General features: G+C 42.0%; 1 protein-coding gene across 5 annotated transcripts in view; it reads right to left on the minus strand.

The window, feature by feature from the left end:
* LOC136676997 (E3 ubiquitin-protein ligase Arkadia-like) overlaps positions 1 to 24,327 on the minus strand; it is a 49,266-nt gene that overhangs the window by 3,554 nt on the left and 21,385 nt on the right. The window contains exons 4-13 of one of the 5 annotated variants that reach the window (XM_066654330.1): positions 12,348 to 12,502; positions 8,462 to 8,662; positions 7,638 to 7,969; positions 4,869 to 5,121; positions 2,665 to 3,034; positions 2,383 to 2,508; positions 1,709 to 1,826; positions 1,228 to 1,308; positions 898 to 993; positions 532 to 618 (exon numbers count right to left, since the gene is read on the minus strand). In XM_066654330.1, the coding sequence (XP_066510427.1) occupies positions 532 to 618; positions 898 to 993; positions 1,228 to 1,308; positions 1,709 to 1,826; positions 2,383 to 2,508; positions 2,665 to 3,034; positions 4,869 to 5,121; positions 7,638 to 7,969; positions 8,462 to 8,662; positions 12,348 to 12,502 (1,819 nt within the window). Of the gene's footprint in view, positions 1 to 531; positions 619 to 897; positions 994 to 1,227; positions 1,309 to 1,708; positions 1,827 to 2,382; positions 2,509 to 2,664; positions 3,035 to 4,868; positions 5,122 to 7,637; positions 7,973 to 8,461; positions 8,663 to 12,347; positions 12,503 to 24,327 lie in introns of all 5 variants that reach the window. The other 4 variants (XM_066654331.1, XM_066654329.1, XM_066654334.1 and 1 more) reach the window with 4 other exon arrangements.

Raw genomic sequence — 24,327 nt, forward strand, 5'->3', positions numbered from 1 at the left:
ATACACATACACACACACACACACACACACACACATACACAGACATATATACATACACACACACACACACACATATATATACACACACACACACACACACAGTACTGTGCAAAAGACTTAGGCATCAGAGAAAATTACTTATAAAGCAACATTTGTGGGCCTTCATTGTTTCTAATAAATATTACGTCTGTAGTTAGAGAAAACCTTGCTGCTACCTGTTATTTTTGCCTTCTGTCAAGTTCAACAGACTCAACGCACATTTCTTGGATGCTTAAATCATTTGCACAATACGGCACAAGAAAGCAACCCACTCTTTCACCACCAATTACACAGCATTTAAAATTAATTTATTCTACATTGTTAACTAAAAATATCAAACATGGTCTTTCACAAACAACTACTTTTGTAGTCAACTATACATAGCCTTACTGGCCTTTTATAAACCAGTTTCTACCCCACACCTAACATCTACATTATATAGATTATATAGAGATGAGTCTTTCCAGTTTAAACTGATCACTGATTTCTCACCGAGTTTGAGGGTAGGTGCCTATCTTTCCCAATAGATGCCCATGCTTCGGGGGATAACTGTTCGTCAATGTCTCTCTCCACCACCTTCTGTATTGGGCGGCAGGGTTTGGGGTTACTATTATTCAGGTATGTGTAATGCATTTTTGTAATCTATATGGAACCATCATTTATGTTCCTGCTATAAATGAGTGACTCTAAATCAGTTGTCTAATTGTAGAGTGTGTGCAGTGCTGTGAAAGCTGCAGGGGGAGCTCCTGTGCGTTTTCTCCACTCTGCACATATGCTGCTTTTGTTATAAAGGCTAAAACCGTTATGACACACTCCTTGTTGTCTTACACGCAAGAGGAGGAGGATGTGTGCTCTCACCTTCTTGTACTTGTGCGGGTAAGTGCACCTCTCTATGGTTCCCTGAGAGGCTCCTCGATTCACCGTCCCCAAACGCTCCTCTAAATGCAGCAGGTCCTGGGAAGCACAAGAAATATACTGATGTTTTACAACCAACTCACCCCACCCCCCCACATTCAAATCATTATCAAATCCCTTTCTGTTTTATTGCACAAATGTGGTATTCGTTCATCTTTATTAAGACTTACATTACAATTACTCTGCTTGTTTTAGAGAGCTCTGAGTTAGAAAAAATGTATATAAAAAAGCATTTGTTCTATTGCTAACTGCCCTCACTGAGCTAAATCATACCTCGTAGGTTCGGCCAAAACCAGTCATTCTCGATGAGATGTAGCGAATGTGCGGATAGGTGACCTCAGACATACCAGTGTGCTGCGACAGAAAAAGAGCAAAACAAGACACTATAATATCTATTTGATATCAAAACAACACTTGTGTTAGTGTGCTGTGTGTGAAAATCCTGAAAAAGAAACCGATATGGTTTCATGATTATTTACAGTGAAACAACCATTTTTAAATCCTGTAGTATGTCAAATTTAATTATTTTCACTTCTGAAATGTCTGATGAGTGTTATAAACGGTGATGCATAATTCATGAGGCCTAATAATCCACCCTTGAAATAACAGATGTCGTTAATAGGTGGGGGGTTGGGCCAGCAGTCATTAAATTGAGCGATACCTGAACCCACACCAGTCCCTCATTACTGATGCTAATGTATGCTAATGTATATGACGATGGCTGAAAGTGGGCACTGAAAGAGTTGCTACTCACCATCAGCTGGATGGGAAAGTGGTGCAGTCTGGGTGGGGGGTGGTAGTGGGGCAGATGGGGGAGCAGATGCCCTGAAGGGTATGGAGCTACAGTCACGCCGGCCTCTATGCCCAGCTCCCTGTAACACAGACAAAACAGCAACATCAGACACCAACAAATGAGGGGTGCCACAATACTCGCATTAATATTCATTTTTCCTTTTTGATATGGGTTTTCAAAACAGCATAAACCACAGATTGAATGCATTCATTTTAAGGCAATGATTTGTTATATCAAAATGCTGAGGATTTCCATGGTATTCTCAATAGAGATAAAATATTAAAGCAAGAACATACTGTGATTCGCTGATTTACTTTGGTCCAGTATTCATCTTTTACTACGTTTTTATTAAGTACTATTTTATGCTGTGGTGCAGATAGAAACGTGTGCGCCATTACACCCCTAACAGCAAAAATCCCAAACTAATTGTGTATAGAAAAGAGGGGCTCAAAACTGCAGCAGAACAGAACCAAAAATAAAAATCATTTGCTCAGAGCTTTACCACATTTAGCTCCAGAGAAACATAATTCTACTACAGTCAGCAAAACTGTTAATTAAAGGGTTTGCTCTGAGCACTAGAACGGGCCTTGAGAGACATATTAATGCAGTTTCTGCTGTGCTGAAATTGTGCGTACCATGTGGTCCTCTGGTCAGTCTGCCGTGGGTGGGAGGACATGGTCTGGGGGACGTGGATGTGGTGTCCATGGCCATAGTTGGGGTGCATTCTGTGAGGGTGAGGGGGAGGTCTCTCATGTGCTCGACTGCAGTAAAAACAGCAACAGAATAAGTATAATGCATAAAGTATTAAAACACATTAAATAAGAACAGCAAGCTCGATTTTAAAGGGGCCATATCATTATAAATTAAAACGTGGACGTGCCATTTAACCCCCATGACAACAGTTTGCTATTACTCACGTTGGGTGCTGCATCATCCTGCGCCTCTGGACCTCCATCCTTTGCAAGATCTCGTGCTGGTGGAGTCTTTGGACAGGGTTGGGGCCGAGGACGGGCAAGTGATGGGACAGGGCCTGGTGCTCAGGGGCCAGGTGCTGTGGTAGAGGGCCGCTGGAGCCCGGAAGATGGTGGGGAGGGAGAGAAGGAGCAGGGGCAGGGGCTACGGCGTGTCCGGGGCCATGAGAGGGCAGCGGGGTGTGGAATGGGAGGACGGAGTGAGGGATGACGTAATCGCCCTGTGGAGGAGGCTGAGGAGGAGGAGGGGGGTTACCGTGAGAGTGAGGACAAGAGGAGGAGGACTGGTGGTGCAAGGAGCGCGCTAGAGGACCGTCTGTAAACCAAGAGAGAAGAGGGGAGAGGTTATTCATGATTAAATGAAATATTTCAGATACAGCTGTAGGCAAAGGTTTGGCCACCCCTGGAAAAATTATTCTTGACTGATTTTTGTAAGTGGACATGTGTTAACACCTACACAACACCGAGTTTTAAATAATGATCTAAAACGTAGGATATAAACTGGACCATCACTTTGGCTCAGTCTATATTTAGGGTTTTGTATTTTCCCTAGTTATTACTCCATAACTACGCAGTAATTATGCATTAAAATGTGCAGAATTGTGTTCTTTGTTGAGAATGTACGTGAAGAAACTGTGTTAATGCAGTTTTCGCCAAACCATCACTTTATATCTCAAGAACTGAAACTGTTACAAAAAAATAAGTTGGCGATATCGAAAGCAGCCTTTCTGGGCACTCCACACCTCCATCAGCAATGCGGGAGAGTTGGAGAGTCTGTCTATTTTCTATCACACTGCCATGCATGAATTCTCAGGAGTGGAAATGATTTGCTGATTGCTGAGGTGCCAGTGGGAGAGAAGAGGAGAGGGGGAAAGAGTGAGGAAGGGAGAGAGAGAGAGAGAGACACACACAGACAGAGAGAGAATATTAAGGAAGCAAAAGAGAAAAGAAGACAGACAAGGAGTGAGATAGAGAGGGAAAGATGGGAAAATGGGAAAGTCAGGGAGGTTAGGCCAGAGAAAGGGATGCAGAGGGAGAGTGAAAGAGGAAGATAAAGGTAGATAAAGTGAAATAAAGAAAACCAAATGATAAAAAGAGAAAAAAAGGAGGCAAGTATGGGAGGAGGGTATGGGGAGATAGGGGGAATGAGGTTGGGGTACAGGCAGAGAAAGAGGGAAAAGACAAAGGCAGGAGTGAAAGAGGAATAGAGGGAGGAGAAAGAGATAGACCAATGACAGGAGACAAAGAAAGAAACAAGGGAGGAAAAGCAAAGAGGAGAGAGAGAGAAAAAATATTAAGGAAACAAAAGAGAAAAGAAGACAGACAAGGAGTGAGATAGAGTGGGAAAATGGTAAAGTCAGGGAGGTTAGGCCAGAGAGAGACTGAAAATGGGATGCAGAGGGAGAGTGTAAGAGGAAGAGAGAGAGAGAGAGAGAGAGAGAGAGAGAGAGAGAGAGAGAGAGAGAGAACAGATAGGTAAAGTGAAATAAGAAATAAGAAAACCAAATTATTGGGAAAAAAAGGAGGCAAGGGTGGGAGGAGAGTAAGGGGAATGAGGTTGGGGTACAGGCAGAGAAAGAGGGAAAAGACTAAGGCAGGAGTGAAAGAGGAATAGAGGGAGGAGAAAGAGATAGACTGATGACAGGAGACAAAGAAAGAAACAAGGGAAGAAAAGCAGAGAGAGAGAGAATGGAAACCGGGAAAGATGAAGCAAGAGAGACAGACAGAAAGAACTCAAATGAGAAGAACAGGCAGGTGCACCAGTGCACAGCAATTACCCCTCTAAACACAGGCCCACCAGGGAGGCTGCCACACTCATTCACATTCTACACGTCTCTGTTCTGAGGACAAGCAGCAATTAAAGTCGACTGCTGGGCATAAGCTACCTGCAGCACTTAACACATTAAACATTGGGTGCTCCACCTAATTACCATCAGCGATAGAGTTTGGTCACCAGTGTATATTTCACCAGTTTTACACATCATTCAGGAAAACAAATGACAGAAAGATAACACACAGGTATCCTCACTTGATCATATTACCGTCAAAACACCACATTCACTTCATTAGTTCATCTCTCCTCGGGTAGACACCAATAAAATATAAGCCTACAGAGGGTTATTTACATACACCGAAACGACTGTGCTTACAGGAGGGGTGAATGTAGTGTCTGCAGGACGAAAGCTGAGGCTGGGGTTGGGGCTGAGGCTGGGCCACCATTGCTGGGCTAAAGGAATCCACGGCGCTTGGCTGGCTGGGCCCCGGTGCATTCTGGGAAACATAGGGAGGCCGCGATGTGGAGCCAGGGCAGCAGGGGTCAAATGCAGAGGAGCTGCCGAAACTGGCGCCACTGGAGCCATTACTGCGGACAGCACTGCTACTGAGGTCAACCGGCAGTGTCTGCTGAGAGAGGGAGGGAGAGCGAGAGAGTGAGATTGAGAGACAGATGATATTTAGTGTTTCAATTATTGTTAGCAAGAGAAGGAGATGCATAGTGAGAGGAGAGGGAGGGAAAGAGAAGGGGGCGGGGCAGAGAGAGAGAGAGAAAACACGAGGACGGGGGAAGGAAACAAAAGAAATGCATAAACATAGCAGTAAAACCTAGAGTAGCATGTTTTGACTTTTAGCAATACAAAAAAAAAGCATGTTGGGGAAAATAAAAAAGAGAAATCAACCCAAAATGGGTGCATGGTCACAGATTTGGAATCTCTCCATAAGGCAGGCCATATCTAATCCTATTTAACGCTTTGATGAATAAAACATGACCTGGTACACCTCATCCAAGAGCCTCCTGTCTGTGCATATCTGATCGCTAGCTAAAGGCTCTGACTGCTCTCGGCCCACATCATCAAAAGCCACCAGAGTTCGCCTAATGCATTCAACATGGAAACGACATCCTTTCCTCGCAAACGCTGACGGCTTCTTTTCCATCTCTTTGCCCCAAACTCTCCTTGCATTATTGAACACAGTGTGTGTGTATATGTGGAAACAAAGAAGGAAAAACACTGCAAAAAAATCCTTGAAGGACAGTGACATAAACAATCCTCATTAGTCATGAACACACACACACTCCCCTTTGATTATAATATAATTCAGCAGCTCCAGCAATTAGCTCCATGTGAATTATTTAGAGCTCAGCTATGCTGCAAGGGTGGCTTCAAACAAAAGCCACATTTTTTGTGTTCCCCACCCCACCTAAAAAGGGAAACAAATTCAAAGGTGCTTTGTTTTTTTTCCCCCCTTTTCATCATCCAAACATAAAGGGCATTTCAGAACTTCAAATGGAAACATATCTCCATTCATTTCTCATGAGAGCACATGGTGCTTATTTCAAAAAGTACTGTAAATAGTAGACACAGCAATACATCGCAGTCACCCCTCAATCATGAATGTTTACCACAACAATGCTGCCATTTAGAGCTTCTAAAGACGTTCAGATGTAAATAAAAACAAAACTTTAAAAGAATTATGCTTAGTAGTTGTGAACGCAAGTAGAGATACTGTGAAAACAGTAAATATTAGCAATTATTAAAAGTTTAGAATGAAACATCACAATCATTTCTTCTTGTGTTCAATGATAAAACATTTGAATATTAATAAGAATATGACAATAAAGTCATAAGACAATCAAAATATCAATTTAAAGAATGAGGAAAAATCAATTCTAAAGTTTGAATCCTCCCAGAAATTCTCAAACATCCAGTATAAACCACTCCAGGACCCGTTAATGCAGGAAAAATAAATGTTTAATACCCTTAAATTCAGAAATGTTAGACAAGAAGATGCTGACAAATTTTGGCCATATAGTGTAAATGGAGCTAATAAAACCTATTATTTTCTGTTACATCTTAATCATGAAGAAGTAATATAATTAAAGGCTAAGCACCAGCTCTATGAAAGTGTCAAACAAATAAATACAGTGGTTGAGTTCCTAACTTGTGTTTATTGAGAGTCAGAAAACATGTTATTTCTTACTAATTGAAGGAATAAGGTTTAAAAGACTGTTGATCCCCGCCCCCGACGGTGTTGGGAAACTCTAATAGGCGTCTTGCCTGTGACGTAGATGGTGGACAACAACTCTAGAAGCTGCACTTAATTTAATGCAAAATGACGAAAAGGTGTGTTGTTTTTGGTTGCAATCATTCAATGTACAGTGGGACATCTGTGAACAAATGGCCCAAAGAAAATGGACTAAAATTTGTCAACTTTAACCGGTCACTTTGGAAAGGACCATCCGCTCACTCCGTTATCTGTAGCTCATTTCACTGGCGCTTTTCCAACAATATGGGCATGTAAGGACACCAACGAAAGGTGTTCAAGAGCCTCTGTAACATGGAGGTAAACAGGGTAAGGACACTCACTTCGCCTGTTTTAGTTGGTGTTAGTTAACGTTAGCTTGACTCGCTAAACTCGGTGCTCAGATTATACTCGGCTACGTAGCTGCATTACGGAGGTTTATAGTGTCGGATGAATTCGAGTTCGACTTCGATCACATTTACAAGAATAACGGTACCTCTACATTTGAGTTTAGCTTATTGCTAGGCTATTGTCATGAATAATGTTGGTTATTTAGCTAGATACTGTCATAACAGTCAGTCATAACGGTGTTTTACCGCGGCGTTGTTCAGCTGTTGTCCACCAGTGACGTCACGGTCGCGTTCAAGAATTTCCGTAGCGAGCTCGGGTTTTTCCGTCATTTTAATAAAATTGTCAGGTTTAAAGGGAATTAAGCTGCTATTTTCATTTTAATTCATACTTATATCTGTCAGTAACTACACTAATGTGAAATATTCATGGAGATCCATTAAGTGGTGCTTATCCTTCAAATACTGTAAAAGCAAACTACAGGTAAATGGATGAAACCATTCAAAACTTCTAAATGTTATTTTTGAATGAGTAGAGCGATGGTAAGGTGGTACCTGGTCGTGATACTGTCCGCCGCTGCTGCTGACTGCTCCACAGGGTGCAGGCACGGCGGTGGGGCGCTCCAAGGGGCAGCTGGGCTCAGGGAAGGCCAGGGAGGAGGGCGTGGGGCCTGTGTGGTGGTGATGGTGGTGGAAGTGGTGCGAGTGGTTGTGCGAGTGCTGAGCTGTGGGCTGCTGAGGGCCAGGCTGAAGGCAGCCTGAGTGAGAGTGTCCAAGGGAGACATGTCCTGAGGACGGTCCGCTGCAGGGAGAGTGCTGAGGGCAACAGGACGGCAGCCGAGGCATCGCTACACCTCCACCCTCATTCGACGGGCCTCTTCTACCGTCTTCTGGGAGCAAAGACCAGACAGAACACTCATAAACACTTAAACAAGGACACGGTGAAGAGTCATTGATGCCAAGGTCAATAGCAGCCTCTTGCGGAGCAGCCCCGACATGTGTGCGAGCATGTGAGAAATAACTCACTCTTCTTTGACTATGTGAGTGAGTAACAGGCAGTTCCATGAGGCCCTTCACATCTTGTTTTACTAAACAAGGTGAAAAAATAAGCTTATTCTGTTTAATGAATGAGCATTAATCGGAGATCTTACAGGTTAAGAACCACCTCTCTTAAAATCTTCTCTTAAATGACACCACACACATACAACACATACAAAACACATTTTAGCTGATTGACACGGGTCAAATGACCAACGAGGGGAGTAAACTTATGTTCAAACTCCTGCTTTAACCGGTTTAGCTGAAGGAATATTTTTCACCAGGATTCATTACACTAGTTCTGAACAGCCCCATGTCTAGCCCGTAGTTCCCCTCCTCACCCTCTGCGGCAGTGGTGTTGGTGGCGCTGGGTCCTGGAGCCTCCAGTGTGCTGTCAGGGACCATGGTGGGGCCATTTCCTGAGGGCCCTGGGGCCTCCAGCGACTCTGAGGTAGAGGCATGAAGCGAGGAGGATGAAGAGATGGAGGAGCTGGCAAGCTGAGAGTGGAGGCTGTCAGAAGTGGTTGGCACAACTGAGAGATCTGAGAAAAACAAACACAGTATAAGAATGTCTGATTTTACACCTCTGATTTGTGAGAGAGACTGTGTTCCGGTTTTTGGAGGCTCTCATGATAAAACAAAACGTAAAAGTCCATGTTTCAAAAAGCAAAACAATTGTTTTTATTTCCTGAGGTTCAGGTGAAGGCATTTGTTACTCAAGAAATGAACGTCCTAATTACGCAATAATACACAAGACGGGGTGCTATAACGTGAGACGTTGGACCCGTCCAGGTTTAACCATTCTTTATAGCGGATTCAGATAGTGATATATATCAAACACTAACTCTGTTTAAGTTAAAAATGAGGATTTTGGAGCATCGCTCCTCGACTCCTCGAGTTAAACACAATCACAGAAACCACACAGACGTAGACAATTACTTTTTATTTATTTCCCCCCCCATTTTCTTTTGTATACAAGTCAGAAAGCAGATAACGGTCCACTGCACCACAACCCTTTACTCTGTTCAACATAACGTGCACGAAAAGAAAACCGGATTGCCGTGGGGTGAAAAAGTCCAGGCACAGCTCTGTCTTGTAAGCGCTGGCGTCGTTGCTACATCACATGTATTTTGCGGAGTGATACCTGAAGAGCTTCAGTTAGAGTGCCATTATCGTGTACTATTGGCACTCCTGGAACGTCTCTCAGCCAATCACGTTGCAGAGACGGAACTAAACGTGGTATAATTTATAATATTTATAAACTGGAATCAGCATTATTTCAAATTCCCTTAACACATGGTCCCTACCAGAACAAAACCTTGTATCCTCAAAATGGTCTTAGATAACTAACTTTAACTTTTAACTTCAGTTAACGCAACAGGATTTTTGCTCAGAATAATTATGCATCATTTCATTGGCCATTTGGTCATGAAATTTGCATAAAATATCATGAGCTGGCTCTTTTTTTTGTATCATGTTAAAAAAATGAAAACATGGTTTATCCCCGCCACTAAAATACATAGGCATTAAATATAGAACATATTATTGTATATAAATATGCACCCATATATGTGATTTATAGGGGACATATATATGACCTAATGTCCTGACAGTGTATAAAAAAACAAATGGGTGTGTAGAAGCATGCTAGAGTCTTGCTTCAGTGGCCGTGCGGCCCAGGAGGATTGCTGCTCATTAACATTCCAGAGTGAGCATCCCATCTGCTTTTCATATTCACAAATTAATTTCTCTCCCCCCTCAAAAGAAATGCAAATGCAGCCATATCTGCAAGCTCTCTGCTCACATTCCTCACAGCTACCAGATAAAAAAATAAATAAAAATACTTTCAACCTGAAATAAAATCTAAGTGATGTAAATTAGTTTTCTTTTAAAAACCTTAGAAACACATGGCAGAGGAGGATAGCTAACACACACACATTCTCTCTCTCTCTCTCACACACACACACATTCACATACATACATATATACAGACAAAACCACCTTTATCCAGAGTGGCAGTTTAATTGGTTTCAATAGCACAGCTCATTGTGTCTCTGAGAGCTTGCATAACAGACTTCATTATGCTGCCTCCAAATGAAATTAGGAATACACACAATTATACACAGAGAACATCAAAATAAAGGCTTTGGATGCTGTGCACACCAGCCTGCGAGTGACACTGCAGCTGCGAAGGCTATTTATACCCCGGCGCTTGATTAAAAGATATAGATTAATCATTATTAATGGTGCCTGCGCGCAAGCAAGCGGCTTGGAGTGTATGAATGGTCATGACTGAACAACACTAATTGAATTTTCCAGGCTCATTCTTCCTCCCCCTCACTTACTCTCCTCTGTTTTTCTCTATCACAGACGCTTCGAGGTGAGGCCTGTATCTCAGGGAAGAGAAGCTTGAAGCGCTTGTAGCAAAAACTGAGTAGATTTGATGTGACATCTAATATTTCCCCAAACCCACGCAGTGTTGAACTGGATGATCCAACAGTCATCCACAGACGCTAAATCACACGCCCGGAGAGCCTCATTACGGGACTGTGCGATGAAGACGACTCTAATCTAACACTGACGGGGTGGGGGTGAGAAAAGTGTGCTTGTGGTAAATTTAGAAAAATTACACAAGGAGTTATAGAGAATATTCACTCGGAGTGGAGTCCCAGGCCAGCTGAAAACTGTCTGTATCTGAATAAAAGTTCCCACAAATACTACTAGGTCTGGGACTACTTACCAATTACCGAATTAAATTAATAGGCAGGATGTATCTTGCAATGTTTAGTCAAAGAGAATTATACACAAACCTCCAAAACTGGCAAACATTCAGAAACAGGCAGTGTTTGGCAAAGAAAATCCGGGTGTCTATGCTTTCAACACTATCACAATTACGAATATACGGGTGAGTGGAGTTCATGAAGGTGAGCGGAGTTCTGCTCTTATCCTACAGTTTCTTCTCGTTTGTCATTTAATTTGTGTGCTAACATGCAAAACTGGCTGGTCGACTCGAGAAATTTTTTTCCTAAGCATAAGCAGGCATGAAAACAGCATGCGACCTGACAAAGATCAGTGTCTATCTCTGACTGAGCAGCAGAGTAATGAGGCTGCACTTCGAGAAGAGAAAGGAGGATGTTTAATCGAGAGAAAGGATTAAGATAGCAGAAGACAGGTGGTGTGTATGCGTTTTTGTAGGGATAAAAGAATTAGCATGGTATCGCATATATGGTCAATGAGTGAACAAAGAGGTAGTGTAGGTATGTTACTGTAATTCATCGCCCTCTTTTTATCTGCTGTATTTGTTGTGTAACACCCTTCTTGTGTTTTGCTGCATCAGTTGTGTCAGGTGCTGTGCACAATAGTGTCACTACACTCTGTTACTCTGAGGCTGCATTCATCTTATAGACGCACAAATATAATGTAATACAAGAGAATTGGACATAAATCCACAGACTAGTTTGGAAAAGTAGGTTTAGCAAATTATGCAAATGAGCTCCAAGTGGGCGGGGCTTAATTGTGAATAATCAAATTTTGATTTTTCAGAAGATTTCGTCTCTACGCCTCAGTGTAGGAGATATGGACCTAAACGCTTTTGCTTTGCTATAGCGCCACCATTAGGCCGATCTGTGTCATTTTTGTTGTCCACCGAGATGCACACAGGCTACATCTACCCTCCAAGTGGGGTGTCTGTATGACCTATGGTCTCTTCCGCACAATGGGAAGATAAGAAGGAGAAGGAAGAAGAAGGAGGAGGAGGAAGAGGAAGAAGAAGAAAGAAGGAGGAAGAAAAGGAAGAAATAAGGAGGAGGAAGAAAGAAGAGGAAGAAGAAGAAGACCAGTACAAAAGCAATAGGGTTCTACGCACTACGATATATTCATATCACCAGACAGTGTTTTTGAAACAACTGAAACCTGTGTTTGAATTTGACTGATATTAAACAATGAAGAAGCTAGTGTCATTTGGACTGCAAAGTCCTCCAAGACTTCTGACCTGTCCTGTGGCGTTCATTTAAAAAGAAGCAGTGGCTGGCTTCACACATCTCTGAGAATGTGTTGTGTATTAGTGTGATTTACAAATCCATATCAGACTGGAATGTTGCAGTTGACCGTCATACAGAATAAGCATACAACGTGGACAAAGACGTTTGTGTTCTTTGGGTGTAGTGAGAGGCTTTCTGCTATTGTACAAGTCAAAAGTTGCATTTAGACAAGTAGGTGAGTCCTTACCATCCTCGTCCACAGTGAGGTCCACCACCTCGCTGGCGCTCTGTCTGAGAGGCTGGATGACAGTGGAGAGACGGTGACGCCCTCTACCTTCCTGGGCCCGACTCTGAGAGCAGCTCGGGCCCCAGTGCATCCTGCCATGCCCCACCGAGCGAGGCCTGTCACAAACAGACACAGATCAAACAAGTTATTGATGTATTTCTGGGTCAAAAATAAACATACAATCATATGCAAAATTCACATTCTCCTCATGAAACGACAGGTTCTGTTTATTTTCTAATAGAAATGAAGGTTTTCTACAGACAATATATAATAAATTGCAATAGAAGAGCGGTCTAAGCATTGACCCTACAATTGGCAGATCTCAGGTTAGATCTCTGCTCATGCCTTGGCCATCAGAGGCCCGGTGTCCTGTGCTATAAGGCTCCCACATTCTCCCCTGCAAAATGCTAACCAGCACAGGCATTTGTCAGCTAGCATGACAGATGTGGGCAGATGGCACTCTCCTTCGGTGTGTTGAGCGACACAGCAGAGCAACATTACATGCAGCTCGAAAAGAGGCGGTGGTAGGCTACATATATCTCAGAGAAAGCATGTGCAGACTTTCACCCTCCCAGCTAAGAGCACTGGGGAGTTCCTGCTAACTGGTTGAAATCTGCAATGATTAAAAAGGAGAGAAAATTTGGCAAAAAAAACTTGAGAATAAATCTATATTTTAATAAAGATTTTCTTTAATCATTATTTTTTCTGATAAATCAACGACTACTGATGTGCAGACTGACCAATTAAATGTTTATTGACCAATAACGGTAGCTCTACAGTCAGACCGTCCAATCAGAAGACTTTAGGCTACTTCACCACGCCCCCTTCTCACTCAAGCGAACCAATCGGAGTAGGGGAGGGCGGGACTAGTCTGTGAAACGCTTCTCGAAGTTCTATGTAAGATCTAGAAAAACAAAATCCCGGACTTTTGTGAAATTCCGAACTGACATTTATATAAACATTGATAAAGTGACATTTGATAAAGTCTAAAAAGAGAGGACATGTCCGGGTAAAAGAGGACGTCTGGTCACCCTAATTATCCTCTCTGACTAAGCCTTAGAATTTATGTATTTAATGCAGAAGATGATTCCAGTCTGAACAGCATTTTAGCTGCAGAACTGACACAAGCTCCACTTCAGCAGCTGCTAGAATGTTCACAGTCAGAATGTAAATAAGAGCCAGCTGACACAGGAGCCAGAGCTGCCATCAGAAACACACACACAGACAGACAGACACACACACTATAATTTAAGGCAAGGCAACAGCATCATATACAGAATACGTAAACTTTCTTTGGAAGAGCAGATCATGTATTGCATTAAGGCTTTACTTTAAGATAGATTCAGTCTTTAGAATTTTCTGTTAAAGATTTTTGTAAATTGAATGCATCTATTTAATAATTCCACTTCCCAGCACACACTGTAATGAGTATGATCAGTGTGCTCACTGTATACCATGGCATAATTCTTCTGTACCCTGTTCCCCTATCCTCTTACTGCTGTCAACTCACACATGAAAATATAAAACATAACCTGACTTCTGCATTTTCCTTTGGGACCAATAAACACATGCAGCTTAAATTAAGTGTAAATATTATTAAAGATATATATTTAACTCCCACAAAACACCCTTACATTGCTTCTAGATTGTTTGTGTAATGGCCATAGCCTCTCCATTGTTGTTAACATAGGGACCGATTTTTGCAAAACAATTAACATTAGAAATACACACTTTTTTAAAAAAAATCTAAATTTGACATAAAGACACAGAAATATTCAAAAATACTTTTAGGAAATCACTATGCAGCTATAATGTACTTCAAACAGTGTGGCTATTATCACAAAAATACTCTTTTTTGTAGGTCTCTGCCGTCTTAATATATTTGAAAAAGCAGAGCTGATGGCAAATGAACCACTAGAATAAAAAAAAAAAACACTGGAGAGAAAATAAAGTGTTGGAGTGAATGTAAACACGAGAGAACAAGGCAGGAGAGGGAGAGGGAAAGACAAAGAGAGAGAGGGAACAGCCGAGTCTCAGTCTAACTAGTGACATCACCCATCACCCACCTCAGCTCAGATCACATGACTCAGCACGTGAGCCCCACTCTCCTATGTCAGGTAATAGAGAAAACCCATCCTTTATCTCCCTCTCCCTGTCTCTCTGGTTTGTGGAAAAACAGAAAAAGCTTTGGGATTTACAGCTCATTAAAAATCAGAAAGCAATCTGCAGGGATCAATAAGTACATACCTGCTTTAATGTCGGCCTGTCCTTTCTTGCTTTTCATCAATCTACCTGGCCACCCCTCTCCAACTCTCTCAATCAATTTTTCTTTCAAACCCACTACCTGGATGTCCTTTTCTTTCGATCCGTCCTTCCTGAATTTCACATACGCAACTATCTATTCTTTCTTTCAAATTCTACATGGATTACCCACCACAAATCTTTCCACACAGTATACCTCCCCTGTCCCTATCCATTCCCTTTCAGCGTCTTCATTATTTTTTTTAATCAATCTATTTTTCCGATCTGCTTTTATCAGTCTCTCATGACACAAAAAAGGCTATATGGCAAATGTCCAAAATTCCCAGTCAATTCTGAGGAATTATGGGGGTACTCTGGGAATTCGGCGAACCTGCGGTGGGACTGAATCCATAGGAATGACCCAGTGGCACAGAGTGCCGTAAAGCAGGGAGTGCAGTCATGGAGAGTGTGTAACTCAGGAAGGGCTTTAGGGGCAGCAGGATCCCCGCCTGGAGACCCAGGATGGCCCCTGCCTCCCAACACTCCTGCCCTGCCCCGTAGCCACAGATTGCATCATTAATACATCAAAACAAAATGATTACCAACAAGTGCGCTGGGCCTCTGGGAACTCTCTTGGGATCAGCAACATACAAAGGGTTCACTAACCAGCAAACAGTCAACTGAAAACAATATTAGCACCACCAAGCCTCAAATGACTGGTGGACAGGAGCACAAAATGACTGAGACTGGACTTTTAAAATTAAAGAGAAGAAAGCATTTTGAGTAATCAAGTGCACGTTTTGACAATTAATGATGGCACTGCTGTTACAAAAAAATGGGCTTACTAAATATGAATACACGATTAAAAAAATAAGAAAAAAAACTAATTCAATCAATTTTTTAGAAAAAAATAAATAAATAAATAAACCAACATAATATTAGCAGCCGGAGATTAACTGGTATATTTTTGAGCCTGATGAGAAGGTCTGAGGGATGAAGGCTCACTCTTCAGATCGGCAAACACCTAAACTAATGCTGGAGGCAACAAACAGAACATCAATTACGTGTATTTCTAAACAAAATGGTGGGACAAATGAGTAAGGAGATTTAGTCTGTGCATATCCCCTGCTTATACTTCTGTTGGCAGCATTTTTTTTTCATCTCTCAGAGTATGTGCTTTAATTAAGTAACTGTAAGTATAAAAGTACACTGTGTGGCACGTTTGGCAGATGGCACTCTCCTTTGGTGTGTTGAGCGACACAGCAGAGTAACATTACACGCAGCTCGAAAAGAGGCTGAGGCTGGCTTCATGTGTCTCAGAGAAAGCATGTGCTGGCTTTTAGCCGCAGAACTGACACAAGCTCGTCAACATAGCACAACTCATCAGTACTGTCGGAGTTGCTATTAAACGGGGCTGTAAAAGGTGCCAATACAACAAACCTGAGAAATCAACTGTGGCTCCACCACTGAAGTTCGCTGAACTTGGGAAGGCAACGGCATCAACAGATCCTTCCCGGAAGGCTATTCCGGAGGCTGTAGGGCGAGTATCTTGGGCTACATTCACACAACAGGTAAAAGTATACCGAATCTGATTTCGTGACCAGATTTTTTGTTCAGCTGTTCACACTGTCTATATAATATGACCAATACCTGACATAACAGGGCGGCACGGTGTTGCAGCAGGTAGTGTCGCAGTCACACAGCTCCAGGTGACTGTCTGTGAGGAGTGTGGTGTGTTCTCCCCGTGTCTGCGTGGGTTTCCTCCGGGTGACTGTCTGTGAGAATTGTGGTGTCTTCTCTCTGCGTCTGCGTGGGTTTCCTCCGGGTGACTGTCTGTGAGGAGTGTGGTGTGTTCTCCCCGTGTCCGCGTGGGTTTCCTCCGGGTGACTGTCTGTGAGGAGTGTGGTGTGTTCTCCCCGTGTCCGCGTGGGTTTCCTCCGGGTGACTGTCTGTGAGGAGTGTGGTGTGTTCTCTCTGCGTCTGCGTGGGTTTCCTCCAGGTGCTCTGGTTTCCTCCCACAGTCCAAAAACACACGTTGATAGGTGGATTGGCGACTCAGAAGTGCCCATAGGTGAGAGTGTGTGAGTGAATGTGTGAGTATGTGTTGCCCTGTGAAGGACTGGTGTATTCCCTGAATTGGATAAGCGGTTACAGATAATGGATGGATGGATCTGACAAAGAACGATGCTTCAGGCGCTGACCAGAAGGAAATGTCTGTGTTTCACACAAAGAAATTTCTAAAGACTCTATAGAATATTAAAACGGGAACTGATATTTTTTTCTCTAAGCACAAATTTACCAGGTCTCTCACAAACACGAGTCTCAAAAAGAAGGCGATGAGCACAGACATAATGAGTTTAATATTTCCAGAAGCCACATTTATACAGCTTCATACCGACATGAATAATATCAAACTGATATAGAACGACTAAAAAAAGAAGGTCTTCTATTGTTTGTTTTATTAAAAAAACCCACCTTTATACAAATTTCCTTGTATTTTATTTTCTCATAAATGAGAGGTAGGACCCTGGTTTCAGGAGTTTCACAGGTTTTTCGTTTCCCAGTATTTTTTACAAAACGGAAACCCTTTGATCCTGGCCATTTCCACCTCCTAAACACAATTAAAATAAAAATGCTTTGGACCTTAGTCTGTAGTCAGTGGTCGGAGTGATGTAAAAGTTACATGAATTGCGACCTGGCCGTTCAGACAGAGTCGAATTTCCACAGATGGACATGGGTCATGTGAAAGTGGCCCAAATCTGGTATGAAATGTCAGATTCAATGCGATTTGTGCTGTTCACACTGCCACATGATCCACACATCCGTGCCACATATGACTGGGCCTCTTTACCTGCTGTGTGAACGTAGCCATAGTAGTCCTTGCCCAGAATATGCCAAGCCAGTAAATAACACACATTTAAGCCATAGTACATTTAATTTAATTTTTTGCTTATTTTGAGAATTTGCAAATATCGTTTTCAAGCATAGAATTTTAATTAAAAACAGGACAAGGGTCAAATATCTTTTGTTCAAATATCTGTTCAATAAACTGAATAAGTTCTTTCCATAATAGTGTGTGTACATTATTATGCTATCATTAAGTGTACAGGTCCATTCTAAAACTGGGGATTTAAAAAAGACTAAATTAAATCGCAATTACTTTTATGACAATTTATCGTCTGCAAATTTCATGATTGCGACATTATATTTTATATATAGGCCACTGTAATTTTCTGTTTAATAACACAAGCCCTCAACTATGCTGTCACCTCAACACAGGGTACAATACTGAAGGATCAAGGCCTCCTCAACAGATCACTGACCACAATCTAAAGAACATCAGCTTGAACAAAAACGTCCACTGCAGTCCACAGCACACTGGACGCAACCTGAGAAAAATCTTTACAGAAAACCTTGACTTATGAGTGAATCAACTTACGAATTTTCTAAGATACGAGCCGTTGCTTGGTCAACTGTTAATATTAAGATTAATAGCATTTCAATTCATTTTAATGGGGAAATTTAATTTGATATACGAGCAAACTGAGTTACGAGCTCCGTCACAGAATGAATTATACTCGTAAGTCAAGGTATTACTGTATTTATATGGCATGGACTAAGAACTGAAAATGTACGGAGATGATCGTGCTCCAAAACAGCCACCTGAATCACCAAAAGGACAGAGCAGACTTAAGCTACTTAATGCAGGGTTACTGTGGGCTGCAGTCATTAGCATCATAATATTTGCTATGCAAATACTTTATGCAATCAGGCAAGGTTTGGAGTTACTGATCTGCATTCACTCAGACACACACACGCATACATTTCCTGCTATCTCACTGCTCCAATATCACACAGGGATCTGATGAGAATAGCATGAATACCTAAGACTGAGATCCTGCTTTCTAACTGGCTCATGTCATTGTCTGCCACAGCAGCGTTGCTAAGATCCCAGAGAGATGACACCACCTCCTGGGAGGAGCTCCTAATTACCCACAAGTAGGCCTGGGATTATTTTGTAAATACCTGTTTACCACCATGGTCTTCTGAGGCCTCTGTGAGAGTGGAAAACTGTAAACACAGGCACTGGGGGAGCATCCTGGGTGGCAGAGTGGAAGGAACATAACCTTGACATGCAACTGCAGCGGTGAAGAAATAGTCGCCTGCTGCGCTCTACTTTGATCAAAACTGGCGGTCCACTACCAAGACTGTGCCTTCGCTGTGATGAGAACTGTCCATCACCCAAACAATATCAGGCCAGTGATGTAGTGGGCACTCCGGTCTAGTTGATTGGGCACTCGTGTGTCTTGTAGAAATGAGGTTATACATCATCTACACAGAACCCACATTTCAACACACAAACGTCTTTTTAGGATTTTAAATGTTATACTCATATGTAGGGCTGTCCCAAATACCATTTTTTGGGCTTCAGAGCTTCAGCCAGGATTTTCGGTGAGTATTCTGGAAGTGGGGTTGTGTATTTTGTCATTAACAAAATACGCTTCCAACCCCTGCTTTGAGAACCAACTCTGCACCTATGCTCGCTAACCTGCTAACTAGCGCGCTAACTAAGGGCACAGCGTTTACACGATTTAACCAGATTGAGCAGAGGTGCTCTAATTTCAGAGACAAAGCTGACAAAATAAACTGTGGTGTCGCCTCGCTTCCTTGTATGTCTGTTTTAGGATGTTAGGCTGTTTTATATGACTGAGTTTTAGGCTTCATTTGCATAAAGACTTATGTTGATGAGCCTGAATACGGGTGGATTTGGGAGAGCACCGTTTTTACCGCTGGAGCCTGAATGTGGGTTGAGTGGACAACAAACTTTATCGACAATATCCAACAACAAAAATGAATATCTGAATCTCAAAATTTGAAACTGAATTTCTACCCATCGAATGAATATCTGAATATTCAGGGCCAGCCCTATTAACATGTTTTGTTAAACACAGCAACGAGACAGAACGTCTCCTGAAATTTGCAAACGTGTCTCAACATTATACACACTTGCCGGCCAATAACAGGGAAAGTTGATAAAGCAAAAGTACAATAACAAAATGTAAGACATTTCCTCGATATACAGTGTGCATTTTATTTTGATTTTCAGAGGTTTAAATATCGGAAAACAATAAGCTAATTATCTCAATGGCAATAAATATCATAATATTGCCCTCCTCTACAGAAACATTTCCTCTACAGACGTTTTAACAAGAAATGAGTCTGATTCAGGGCTTCGAACCACACGCTAAGCTCAGTCCTCTCTCACTGGATTTGTAAACAAAAGATCTTTGAGCAGAAGGCTAACATCGCTCATCCTGCTGACCTTTAAACCCCTCAGCCCACTACCCCTCCCCCAGCTGAACAATCAAAATGGCCACCTCTCTCAGCGCACTACAGCAAGCCAGGGGGAATCCAAAAGATGGGGGAGATTAAACAAAGCTGGCTCTCTCTCTCTCTCTTCCCAGAGATACAAATTCTGAGAATATGGTGAGAGAGAGAGAGAGATAAGTGAGAGGAGGGAGGGGTAGGGGGCAAGAGAGGGGAGAGAGATTGGGGAGAATGTGGGTGTGGGAAAGAACACCTATATATATATATATATATATATATATATATATATATATATATATATATATATATATATATATATATATATATATATATATATATATATACACACACATATATATATACACACATTATATATCTTTACTGGGAACTTTAACAATGTACAGCTCCAGAGTACAAGCCAGTGCAAGCATATGAGAGAGAGAGAGAGAGAGAGAGAGAGAGAGAGAGAGAGACAGCAAGACAGACAGACAGAGAGCAAGCGAGCGGTAGAGCGAGAAGTAGAGCGCGTGAAAGAGAGATTCACTAATTTGCTTAAATGAGAGAGAGGGAGCTAGAGAGAACAAGAATATTAGATTCAGTGGAGTGAGTGATTTGGTTAAACGAGAGACATGTAAGAGAGAGAAAAGCATGCGAGGGAGAGAAAGAGTAAGTGGAGAAAATTAATTAAACTCAAATATCCTATTTATCTACAGTGAGCAGTCTTTCAGGTGTTCAAATTCTGTGGTGCATCAGGCAAATGCCGACTGGACGTGGAAGTACAGTGATTAGGATGAAGCCTAAAACGCAACAGAACATTACACAGATCAGAAAGTACAGAGAAGGGCTGAGCAGCACAAGAACCAACTGGATGATGTCAACACAAGCATCTGAGAGACCCTTATTTGAATCATAAAAAAATATATTTGCTTCAAACATTTGAAAATACGTATGTGTTATTGTTCATAATCATCTTATTCAGTATTTAACTTGATTGTGCAAAAGTGCAAAACTGCAGCCCCACACAAGCATTTTCATCAACAAATGGAACTGAACCTGTTTGAGAACAGGAGCAGTAAAATAATTTGTAGTCCCCTGGATTCAAAAATACCTTGCAAAAAAAGGTAGCTACATGCTACTGAGGGCCCAGCTAGAATCTGCCTTATATTCCCTTTGAAACTACTGAGTCATGACAGTGACAATGGTGTTGGTGTCATTCAAACAGTTTCCCTGTTGTCTGAATTGATTAAATATTATTATTCTGATATCACATTTAATGCAGAACTAGCACAGTTTTATAAACAATACTGAAAGTTAAATGTTACATACACATGCATGTAATACCTATGTTTATACTGGACTAAAATGATGGTTGCCTTTGCAGAAAGGAAACATATAATTGGGCCATCAGCCCAAGGAGCATATAAAACACCTCAAGGTCAAGTTACGAGCTGCCGTTGTGAGTTCGATAAAAATAAATGTGAAAGCTGCTGTAACTTACGAGATTTTACAAGCGGTGGTTTGTGCTGGATCTGAATGAGCTCTGCATTTTGTGGTGATTGACATGTCTCTCTGGCCAATCAGAGCTCTGCAGGGTTTACACGTCACCATTTAGTACCTACTCGGCACGGTTTGAACCCGGTGCGAACTGGGACTGAAAACTTACCTGATTCCAGGGACCTGATTTGGCCAACGGAAGAGGAAATGAACCGTGCTGAACCGAGTCGAGTCGTATAGGTTCTATGCACTGGAAAAGTACCATTACAGATAGGTGAAGACCCCTGTTCATCTACAGTTAATCTGAAATCAAAATCACTGATAGAGTCTTTGTTCCTCAATAGGCAATGCACTGGCAGGTGACCTTTTTTTTGTGTGTTGATGGTCAGTCCCGTCCTGCTGTATGGTCTCACCACCACAGCAAAGCATGACAAATGTGATCATTAGTGGGGTGAAACGTTGATGTTGGATGAGTAGTTCTGGATTACAAACGCCACCATGAACATTAACACCACTAGCATATATACACGTTATATAACTGTCCAATGTGGAGCCTTTTTAAAATTGTTTTCAAGCCAAAAGACACCAAAAAAGCCTCAGTTTGGATGCTTCGTCAGAGTCAGAGAGCTGGAGCTATAGATTTCAGCTTGGCATTAGGAGCTGAAATTTAAGCATGGGTCAATATTAGTTTCCATAGTCAATAACAGTTTCCATCAAGTGTCATAAATACATCATGTCAGTGACTGCGGATTTCATTACACCCAATTAAGAATGGAAGAAATTTAGCAGATAATAAGCACAATGTAAAAACCAGCTTGTGTGGTGCAACACAATTTGGCAACAAAAAAAAGAAGACCCACCTAGTTCCTTATCCTCTGTTTTGCACATAGAAGCAAACACACCAGCCCCATTTTTCATATGACCTTGGTCGCAGGTCATTCGTTTTCCTGAGCTGCAAAGACTTGCAGCCATTAACCCTCCCCCAAAACCTCAAACTACTTTTCTACATTCCTCAGCCAACAGAGTCTACAGGCCTTATCAGCATTCAAACCCACTACCTGACCCTACAGCTCCTGTACTCTACCAGCACACACAGGCACACACACTAACGTTTATACGATATCAGGACATGCCCTACCGTATGCATTACTATATGTAATACTACACCCCAAAGCAGATATACTTTAACAGCAGTAAACAAGATGGTTCTGTACCTTTACATAATGAAAAATCACAAAGCTGAAGCATTTATGCTTTCTCTTGGTTTTCCACTCAGACAGTTATGTCCTGAAAATGTATGAAAACACACACAGATCGTCTTTCTCCCTATCCCTCCCCCATTTGGAGGGGTGTTGGAAGAAAAAAAAAAACAGCTGGAATCACAAGGGACTGCACCAGCACAGTAACACTGCTGCCCACCATGTGATCAAGAATAATAGGTTTCCTGACCTTTACGAAAACAGGAGAGATACATAGCTGAGAAGAGACAGAGAAAGGGAGAGAATATGTCAAAGGCAGGAGGAGAGGGACCGCAGTAAACAAGCCAAAACCTTCATTGATGTTGCTGGGTGTTAGGACTGGCTCTGTTGCAGAATCTGGGTGGGTTCTGTTAAAGCCCAGGCATTTCTGGCAAACGTTTACATGTTTCACTTGTTGGTCTTACAGTAAAGGCTCAGGACAACAAGCGTGTGTGAGATATAAAAACACTGTGCACGCACACACACACACACAGGTCAACCATAACCAATACCACCACCTCCTTGTTTCTACACTTACTGTCCATTCCCTCAGCCCCACTGAACACACAGGAGTACTCTTCTACAATTACAAATTTTGGTCCATCTGTTACTCTGCATATTGCATGTTAGCCCCCTTTCACCTAGTCCTTTAATACTCAACACCCCCACAAAGCAGACCAATGACTGCTGGATCATTCTCAGTGCTGCAGTGCCATTGACATGTTGCTGTTGCGCTAGTATGAGTGGATCAGACACAGCAGTATCTGCTTGAGTGTTTAAAACCACATACCCACACACTGTCCACTCTATTAGAGATATCCTATGCTATGTAAAGTCAGAGACATTTTGCGTTGGTCGTCCTCAAGTCCATCATAACTGGACAGAGGAAGCTGTTGGCTGGATTCCCAGTCCAGCAAACTCTAGCATCACTGCTGTGTCTGATCCACTTCTACCAGTGCAACACACCACCAAGTCAGTGTCACTGTAGCACTGAGGATCACCCACCATCCACATGCTCTGTGGGGTTCCTGTGCATTGAAGAGCAGAGTAAAATCTGGTTAAAGAAGGGTTGCAGTTTTCAGATGGGTCTGCAACTGAAGCACTATAAAACTACTCCTGTATTGTCAGTGGAATTGAGAGAATGAACAGTGGGTGCAGAAACAAGGAGATGGTGGGGGGGTGTATGTGTAAATACACAATTTATCAGCAGACAATAGATATTTATTTTATATTTATTGATATCAGCTAACATCCTGCCACTTGGACACACTGCTCACATATACTTCATTCAATAAAGTTAGCAAGATTAATATTAATATGCTAAATATTAAAATATGAATAAAGCACCTTTTACAAGTTTATACAAAGACAGCATTTTGTGGGTTCTGTTGTCTGTTCTTCTGGATATTGTTATGATTTAAAACAGCTGGGGTAAGATTTCTTGTAAAAACGTGAGGCTTCATCCAGAAAACACCATTCATGCCAAAATGGCTCTACTACATTTAACGCATTTGAAACGACGAAGCACATATCTGTTTAGTTCAATATGCAGCTTCCAGATCACCCTCCTCCAGCCAATAACTGGGCACCAACTCTAAGTGGTTTATGAGCTCTGGAATACGATCCTGTCAAACAAATCT

This window comes from Hoplias malabaricus, chromosome X2, assembly GCF_029633855.1.
Source record: "Hoplias malabaricus isolate fHopMal1 chromosome X2, fHopMal1.hap1, whole genome shotgun sequence".
NCBI lineage: Eukaryota > Metazoa > Chordata > Actinopteri > Characiformes > Erythrinidae > Hoplias > Hoplias malabaricus.